Source organism: Coptis chinensis, chromosome 7 (genome assembly GCF_015680905.1).
Source record: "Coptis chinensis isolate HL-2020 chromosome 7, ASM1568090v1, whole genome shotgun sequence".
Lineage (NCBI taxonomy): Eukaryota > Viridiplantae > Streptophyta > Magnoliopsida > Ranunculales > Ranunculaceae > Coptis > Coptis chinensis.
In genome coordinates, this window is record NC_141462.1 from 20,010,073 (window position 1) to 20,020,063 (window position 9,991).

Here is a 9,991-nt window from a genome sequence, read left to right on the forward strand (position 1 = left end):
CTCTACTACTTGCGGATTCAATTACTCGTGGTGCAACAAGAGGTGGGGGAATAAAAGAATGCTACAGAAGATAGATAGAATGCTCGTAAATCAGAAATGGATTGAAGTAAGCACTGGATGGAGAAGTAAGATCCTTAAGCGCAAGTTGTCAGACCACAGTCCGATTGTGGGCTGGAACTCATGCATCCCCAAGCCGAAAAATATCCCTTTCCGGTTTCGGAAAGCTTGGATAACATGAGAACCTCAAAGCAGTAGTTGAAGCAAGCTGGAATGAGCCACTCTATGATGTTCCGATCAGGAAAGTAGTGAAGAAATTAAAAAGATTAAAACTAAAACTGAAGCAATGGAGCTTTGAGGTTTTTGGAAGTCACAAGCAGCACATGAAGGAGCTAGAAGAGGATATGGAGCAGATCCTTAAGGATCAAGAAAAAAATCCTTTTGAGACTAACTTGCATCAAAGGAAAATTGACAAAGCTGCTGAGTTGGAGGAAGCTGAACGAATCAGATTTACTATGGTCAAAGAAAAGTCAAGAACCTCAGAAGCCTTGAATGGCGAGAGAAACTCGGCCTATTTCCATGCCACCATCAAAATGAGACTCGCAAAAGCACAGATAACTGAGATTAAGAACGAAGAAGGAGTCATGATCAAGCAACAAGAGAAAATAAAAGAATATATAGTCTCTGCCTACCAAGAGAAATACAAGTTTCAGAGTGTCACAATGGACTCGGCTCTCCTGGATTTGATTCCTAAGTTGATTACTGATGAAGAGAATGATTCCATAATAGCCACTCCAACAAGGGAAGAAATCAAGGAAGTTGTCTTCTCCATGGATGCCAACAGTTCCCCTGGTCCTGACGGTTTTCAAGGTATCTTTTACCATACCTTCTGGAGCACCATTATTTTGGGATGTAAGTAATGCAATTATTTCTTTCTTTAGAGATAATGTTCTCCCGAAAGGCATGAATTCCAGTTTTCTTGTCCTAGTACCTAAAGTTGTAAATGCTATCGAGGTGAACCAGTTTAGGCCTATTTGCTTAAGTAATTTTTTGTTCAAAATAATTACTAAGCTGCTATCATTGAGAATTAAGCGATTGTCGAAAAAAAAATCATTAGCGGAGAGCAGTTGGCTTTTATCCAAGGCAGAACAGGTACTGTGGGGATTGCTTTGGCTTCTGAAATGATAAATGAATTGGACAAGAAAACTCGAGGTGGGAATGTTGGCATCAAGTTGGATATTACCCAAGCTTTTGATACTTTAGCTGGGAGTTTTTGATTGAGGTGCTTAGTAGGTTTGGATTCAGCAAGACCTTGTGTTCGTGGCTGACTACCATCTTGCAGAGTGCAAATATCTCTATCATGATTAATGGAGGGCCTTGTGGCTTCTTTGAAGCAGGAAGGGGGCTCAGGCAAGGAGACCCCCTTTCTCCCATCCTTTTTGACATCGCTGAAGATGTTCTCAGTAGGGGAATAAACGGGTTATTCCTCTAAGGCAAGGTCAAACACATGACGGCAGCAGGAAAATGTCCTAGCCCCACCCACATCTTATTTGCTGATGATGTCTTTGTTTTTGCAAATGGAGAAATTCGAGGTCTCAAGTTGCTCAAGCAAGTTTTCAACTCCTATGAAAAATCAGCAGGCCAGTATTTCAACCCTGCTAAGAGTAAACTGTTTCTAGGGGCTATGAATGATGCAAAGAAAGAAAGAGTCTCCAATCTCTTTGAGTTTAGAGAAGGTGACCTTCGAGAGGAAAAGTACACTGGTGCTCCCATATTCCAAGGCAGAGTCACAAGGGAAAAAATTCAGAGCATGGTCGACAAAGTGCGGAAAAGGGCTAGTGGATGGGCTGGAAGACTGTTATCTTTCCAAGGTCGGGTAGTCATTGCTCAATCTATTCTTAACAGCCTTCCGGTGTATAACATGTCAGTGTACAGGTGGCCATCTAAATGTATCAAAGACTGTGAGGCAGCTATCAGAAATTTTATCTGGTCAGGGGATCCTACAGTAAGGAAAGGCATCACACTCAAATGGGAGAAGGTCTGTAAGCCATATGAGGAAGGAGGCCTCGGGCTTCGAAAGTTCAGAGAGCTTAATCTAGCCCTCCTCATGAAGCTCACTTGGAGCTTCCTCACTGGAAATTCTGAATGGAGTAACTTTATGAAGGCAAAATTCTCTATGTTATCAGGACAATGGCTTACATACCTCAAAAAGTCATCAGTATGGCCAGGCATTCAATGGGCTCTAAAAGAGATGTCGCCTCACATGGGTTGGGAGGTGGGTCAAGGTAAGGACATCAGACTTTGGCAAGATAATTGGGCAGGAGTTGCAATAGCGCATGTGAGTACAAAGGCGCCAACCGGAGAAACTTCAAGGCGCTGTCGACATCATAATCAAACCGATTGGAACATTCGGCATCGAAAGTGCACCAAGTTTTTGGAAAAGTGGGAATAGATCTAAATACAATCCAACCTCCAACTGGCGAAGCAACCGATATCAGGATTTGGAAACCAGCAAAGGATGGGAAGTTCTCAGTGAAGGAGGCTTTTGATGCTATTAGAAAAAAAGAACAAAAGGTACATTGGAACAAATGGGTCTGGAACAAAACTCTTCACCCAAGAACAGCAGGGATTGTATGGAAACTCATACAAAAGGCAGTGCCCACTGATGACAAGGTCAAGAAGAAGGGAATTCCCATGGCTTCTCGATGTCGGCTTTGTCAAAAAGAGGAAGAATGTGTTAACCACTTACTCTGGGAATGTGAGGCAGTAAAGGAATTATGGGGCTGGCTCGCGGATGTCTTCAAGGGAAGGATCTCATTGAACTTGCAGGAAGTGATATCGGCCACAAAGCTTCTTAGTCCAATCAGAAAAGAACTATGGAATGTAGGCGCTGCGCACCTAATGGCAATTTGATTTGGAAAACTAGGAATCAAGATCCCATTTGATGAGAAAAAGATAAATATTATTCTCATCAAGTATGAAGTGACCAAAGGAATTCAAGCTGCGGGGTTGGTTGCTCCGGGCACATCGTAATGGTCAGCCGGAAGAGTTGGAAGTTCTTCACTCTCTTCATATCAGAGGCATCTCTAAGCCACCACGCTGCCCAAAAGAAGTCTGCTGGAAGCTCCCCAACCGAACATGATCAAAGCCAATATCGATGGCTCATCCAGGGAAATCCAGAAATGGGGATTATATTTCGCGATCACCATGGTCAAGTTCTGGGGGTCATGGTTTCTGGGCTAGGAGTTACCACCAGTTTCAATGCTGAATGTGAAGCTATTGTTATGGCGGTGGAGTCAGCAGTAGCAAAAGGTTGGAGAAGTCTATGGATTGAAGCAGATTCACAACCTGCCATCATAGCATTTAGCAAGGGGAACATTCCGTGGGCTGTTAAGGCAAGATGGCTACGAGCAACTCAGAAGATGGATTCTTGGAAACTCTCTCATATTTATCGTGAAGCTAACTTTGGAGCTGACGCGGCATCAAAGAAGGGCTCATCAATGCAAAGAGGCACATACTGTTGGAGCTGCACCAAGCCAGACTACATCAGATGCTTGGAAGATCCTCATAGAACCTACTACCGGTTTTAATTAGCTATGATCATGTAGCTCCCTAAGTTTTAAGACCTTTATCTCCTGTAACTAATTTATTATATCAATAAAATATCCTTACTTGTGTGCAAAAAAAAAAAAACTGTTGCTGAGATGTTGACAAGCGGTTGAGCTTCTACCCATTTAGTGAAATAATCAGTCGCAACCAATAAAAATCATACACTTCTAGGAGCCTTTGGTAGGGGTCCCACAATATCCAAGCCCCATTTCGCAAAAGGCTAGGGGCTTAGAATTGGGTGGAGTTCCGTTGCTGGGAGTTTGCCCATATTTGCATGTTTTTGACATGGTATGCATTTCTGGGCAAATTCCGCTGAGTGTCTTTGCATGCTAGGCCACCAGTATCCTTGAGTCATGGCTTTATGTGCAAGACTACGTCCCCCAGAATGGTTTCCACAAAGTCCGGAGTGTATTTCTTCGAGAACTAGATGACCTTGATCTTTGGAAAGACATCTGGGAAGAGGACTGAAGTTGTTTGCTTTCTTATAAAGTAGGAGCTTGCCTTTAGAATTTGGAATTATGACAAATTTTCAGGCATCTCTCTTAATTTTGTAGGAAAGTGAGGAATCCTCAGGTAGAGTTCCATATTGCAGAAATTCTAACTAAGTAGGTCTCCAATCATCTGGTGAAGAATCACCGTCGATAGACTGGAGATCCAAATGTGGTACTTCTGGAGAATTATCTGCTTCATGGGACTCATCTTCCATATCAACATTGCTTTGGTCGGCATCCTGTGTGAGTGGAGAATCACTCTCAAAATGATGATCGGCCAAATCTTGATGGTCGGCTAAATCTTCTTGAGTTGCTTCCTCTGAGTGAGATTCTGAACTTATGCTGGCCGATTAAGCTAGCTCTTCTCTCTTTCTTTTCCTTGTTGTTACGGCATTTACTTGCTCGAATTCGAAATGCCGAGATGTCGTTTGGAAATAGCATAGATGAGCAATATATAAGTTTTGAACATTTTATTCTATAACAGTTATACTTGGAAAAGGTTGGAAATCAATATAGATTTTTCTTTCATTATTAACATCAACTGCGGCAGAGAGATAGGCTAAGGCATCGGCGTGACGATTATCATTGCGAGAGTGTTGGTGAACTGCAATTGATTTGAAATGAATTGATAGCTCATGCATTTTTCGGACATATGTAGCCATCCTATCATTTCGAGCAACAAATGATCTGCCAAATTGATTCGCAATAAGCTTTGAGTCAGTGAATAACTCGATCTTTGTCGCCCCCAGGTCAAGCGTTGTTCGCATTGCATAAAGAACCGCTTCATATTCAGCTTCATTGTTTGATGCGTAAAATCCGAGGCGAACAGATTTTTCAATTTTCTCGCCATCAGGTCGGATCAAAACACAACCAAGACCTGAACCTGATTTGTTCTTGGAACCGTCCGTGTGTAGAATCCATAAAGAAGGGTCAGCACTTGTGGATGGATCAGCTGATCCTTGTTGTAGATTAGGAGGAGGTTCCTCAAACTGCTCTTCCATGGTCGGTATGTCATCGACAGGAAAATCGGCCATAAGTGATGCTATTACGTGGCCTTTCTCAGATGATCGGGCTTTGTAGATAATCTCGTAGGCACTCAAATATGTTTCCCATTCTGCTAATCTGCTCGAATCAGCATTTTGAAGAACTTTTCTCAAGGGGTATTCAGTGTAGACATTGATGATACGCCCTTGGAAATAAGGCTTCAATCTTCGTGCACTATGGACAAGTGAGAGAGCTATTTTCTCAATCTGTGAATACCTTGCTTCTGGAGCTGTAAGGGTTTTACTTATGAAGAAAATTGGTTGTTCATTTTCATCATCAATGAATAAGACGGCACTCACAGCTATTTCTGATGCTGCCAAATAAATGCCAATTGTTTGTCCGGTGGTCGGACTAGCAAGAATTGGCGGCTGTAATAGGTATTCTTTCATTTTCTGAAAAGATACGTCACACTCATCTGTCCATTGTGGGGATCCCTTAATGGCTTGAAAAAAGGGGTGGAGCCGATCTGAATATTTTGAGATAAATCTACCCAAAGCTGCTATCCTACCCGTAAGTTGCTGGATCTGCTTCTTTGTTTTTGGTGAGGGCATTTTGGTAATTGCACAGATTTGATCAGGATTAGCTTCAATGCCTCGTTTGGTCATAAGATATCCAAGAAATTTACCCGATGCTAACCCAAATGCGCATTTTGTTGGATTTAGACGCATTCGAATATGCATAAGCCGATCAAAGAATTTTTGCAAGTGATGAAGGTGAGAAGACTCTTCATGCGACTTGATGACCATATCGTCAATATAAGCTTCCATAAACTTGCCTAAGAAGTCTGAAAATGATGTATTTATGAATTTCTAATATGTTGCCGGTGCATTTTTTAGACCGAAAGGCATTACCTTATAGCAAAATAAGCCTTGGTATGTTATGAAAGTTGTAAGTTCTTGTTCATCTTTAGCTAAGGCAATTTGATAAAATCCCATTGAGGCATCCATAAAAGAAATTCATTTAAACCCTGAAGTGGCATCAACCATTTTAGAAATACGAGGCAAGGGATACGGGTGAACAGGACATTTTTTATTGATATCAGTAAAACCAACACAGATTCTAAGTTTCCCATTTTTCTTAGGGACTGCTACTACATTGGATATCCATTTCGGATATAGTACAGGCCTAATAAAATTAACACTTAGAAGTTTGTCGATCTCTTCTTTCACTTTGAGCTTTTCGATCGGAGCCATTCGGCGAGGCTTCCGACGACCGGCTTTTGTGTTTTGTCGATATCCAGCCTGTGACATGCAAGTGAAGGATCAATCCCAGGCATTTGTTCGACCGTCCACGCAAATACTGTGCAATTTTTCTTCAAAAGCTCAATGAGTTCATCCTGTTCCTTCTTGGAAATTTTCATAGAAATAAAAGTGGTTTCTTCTTCCTTGTTGCCGATCTGTACTTCGAGGAGCCTATCGATGGTCGGGGGGCCACCTAAACGCTGCTCCATAGCGTTTACCCGGCCAATGGAATTCTGTAATTGCTATTTTACCCCATCGACATTTAGGATGGTGTTGCCATTGACTTCCGAATCTTTATAATCTCGATATGCACTCATGGCACTTCAAAGCTGCTATCTGATCACTTCAAACTTTGCATACCATACCATCACACCAGAACTTGATAGCCTGATGGAAAGTAGAAACGACAGCTCCCATTGAGTGGATCCAATCTCTTCCCAGAATGACATTGTAGGAAGAGTTACAATCCATGAGAAGAAAATCAATTGTAACTTCCTTGTTCATTAATGTCACCGGAAGAGAGCATCTACCAATTGATTTTGTTGTTGTCCCATTGATAAAAGTTAAAATGAATAGTTTACCTACGAAATGAACGATGAACTCAAAACGTAAGTAAACTAAAACTAAAACGTGTCTATATTTTATCAAAGTTTCTACTCTCAATTCTATCGAAATAGAGTGGAGTAACAAATTCGTTCCACTCCTAGTTCTCTAGCATGGAATGTTTTCTAATCTAATTAGTCGGTCTTAAGTCTAATGAGAGCTTTACGAAGGGGGTTATACTACGATACAATATGAAATTGATTATGTTGAATTTAAACTACGAATGCTATGGAAATATGATTGTTTTTTAATCTAGATAAAGGATTAGAGGGGAATTGAATCCACCTCGAATCCAACTTAATAACCTAGCATAGATTCTTGTATCTTGATTCTTACGTTCTTACGGCAAGAAATTCGAGTTCTAATCCCTAGTGTTCATGGCATTTCTACCAAATACTAACTAGCATGTGAGGTCGTCCACCCATTCTCATGGCGAATTAATCGACGACCTTCTAGAGTGGAATAGATTCTACTGGTTTTGCTTTTTATACACTATACCACTAAGTTTTCATCAAAGCTTCATCAACCCCTCTAATGGAGGTTTTAACCTTGTGTCTTCAACCCATCATTTCCCATTGAATTATAACTACACATCATATTAAAATTCTAACTTAACTAATTTAACTAACAATACTTCAATCTACTTAAACTACGAAATGATAATCAACAAGAATTAAAACTAGATCTATAAATTGACATAACAAAAATTGAAATTAACAAAAATAACTATTTTATTTATCTAATCAATCAAGAACAATGATTCAAAGACTTAATCTAAAACAAGAATTGAAAATGAACTTAAACTTAATTAATTTACTGAAAACTAGATCTAGAATTATATATATTTTTAGGTCTAACTAGCTACCATTAACAAAGAGCTAAGCTTTGGTTTTTATATGTTCAGATCCAAAAATCGTGCATGGGCTTGGATCCATGTTTCGGGCCAGAGAATCAGGCCCAAAATCCAATTCTTTCAGTCCAAAAAGGCTTCTTCAGCTGCAGTTGGCTTCAACAGACTTTTCGTCCACTTCTGCTCCTCTGATTGGATCAAGGCTTAGACCATTGGAAAACTCTTTCCGAGCTGGTCGTTTTGACATAAGGTAGGCCCCATTCTGAGGTCCGAGTCCAAAGATACGGCCTTCGGAAGTTCTCACGACTTGTGTCTTTTTTTACGCGCGTCGACTTTTCACTTTGGACGGGCTTTAGAAAGGCTTTGTCTTCTTGAATCTTGGCCTTTAATCACGGAACTCCTTAGTAACCGACCTTTGCTCCTTTATCTCGCTAAAGTGGCACATTTGCGCACATCATGGACTTTGAAACCCGAAATGTATAAAACACGTAATCGGTGTTAACTCTTGATTATTACTCACATAATCGGGTCTAAAAGTATGATCTATTCTGGGGTTAAAACTTCTGGTTTGGGCTCTTATCAAACCACCCTTAAACAAAGATTTTTCTTGTCCTCAAGCAAAGATGAAAAATAGAATAAGTGACCAAAAATGGAGTTCTAACTACTCGTTTATTTGAATCGCGATTCAGATTGACCATATATATACACACAAGCTTTAAACCATTTAAGAATTCCCTAGTGGACATTACTATATTAATAGGACTCTAAACTTTGTCACTCGTAGTTTAGCTTTTAGAAGTTGACATGCCCCTCCATACTTTTCTTTTTACCCTAGTTCAGCACGGTCTTAGTTAAGTTGTCATCAAGTCTGTAATCTTGTAATATTATGGAGTCGACTCTTTTATTTTAGTAGGAGCGAACTCCCTTTTACTCAAAATAAAAATAAATTAATAAATAGTGGGCTCTCAAGTCTCACCCTACTATTAATAGCATCAAGGCCTTCCAACGTAAAACCCTGTATTACTGTCTCCGAGTAGAAATATTAAAGAAGTGAACATTTTTACACCTTGCACTGGCCCTCTTGTGTAGCAGGGCTGAAGAGGCTTGAAAATTTGAAATCCCATATTATTTTATATGCGTAATATTTCATGTCCAAATATCTTCAACTTGAAGATTGAATCTTCCAATCTCAGATCCAAATCTACTATTATTTGTTGGGCCACGCATCCAGCTTCACTCAGAATATGCATCATTAGTGGGCTGGAATGATTTGGATATTGTTGTATGGGCGCAGTTGGGCACCTTTATATTATTCTTGAAGTTTACAATTTAGTAAGGTGTGTGCAATGTATAACACGAAATAAACCATTTTTTTTTTGGAGCGATTCTGATCCCATACAACAATGTCTCCACCTCTCATAACAAGTTCTGTGGCATTTCGCTTATCCCCCACCCCCCAACAAATCTACACGACTACACCCTCATTGATCAAGAGAAAGCTTGAGTGATCTAGCGGGCCGGGGCTTTACAGCTGTAAGTCTGTACTTGGTCATGTTTCGTGTGATACTACTTTTGTCGTGGATCATTCTAATATATGCTTAAGTAAACCGGGGAATGCTAATATAAACACGAAACCATTAATTTTAGGGCGAGAGTAAGTGCAAGTATGCAACACATTCGAACCCTTCGCCCCTTAGCTAGCTCCATTTCAGCTTGTGTTCATAACAATGCGTATAGTACTGCTACAAAAGTGAGACAATGCAATGGTAATATATATTTAGATTTTCTAATTGTATTCCTTAATCATATGATATTGATCAAGTGGTTTTGGATTTGTGCGTGATGCATGCAAGGGCGGATCTAGGATTGCCACTCAAGTGAGACTACTACTACTAATATATACTACAAATAATTTTTTTGGAGTGAATTATATACTATTATAACTAGTATTTTTTTTTTTTTTTTTTTTTCAACGAACCTCTAGATCCGCCCCATGTATGAACCTGTGCCACTCTTTTAATGAAATGTTAGGTGTAAAATAATTGTAATGGAATTATGGAAGGAGGAGCGACTGGGAGAGAGCTAGAGAAAACAAAATCTCATCTACAGTCTTCCTAAACAGTGATAAATTATTATTATTTTTATGCATCTCTAAA

General features: G+C 40.0%; 1 protein-coding gene across 1 annotated transcript; it reads left to right on the forward strand.

Moving 5' to 3' along the window:
• The first annotated feature begins 3,029 nt into the window (after positions 1–3,029).
• Positions 3,030–3,587, forward strand: LOC147486498 (uncharacterized). Its single transcript, XM_086573755.1, has one exon. It carries the CDS (start codon positions 3,030–3,032, stop codon positions 3,585–3,587), a length of 558 nt encoding a protein of 185 aa, XP_086429881.1.
• Positions 3,588–9,991: the final 6,404 nt, after the last annotated feature.

Coding starts and splice junctions, on each gene's coding strand:
- LOC147486498 (XM_086573755.1), top strand. CDS start 3,030: ATGGTCAGCCGGAAGAGTTGGAAGTTCTTCACTCTCTTCATATCAGAG.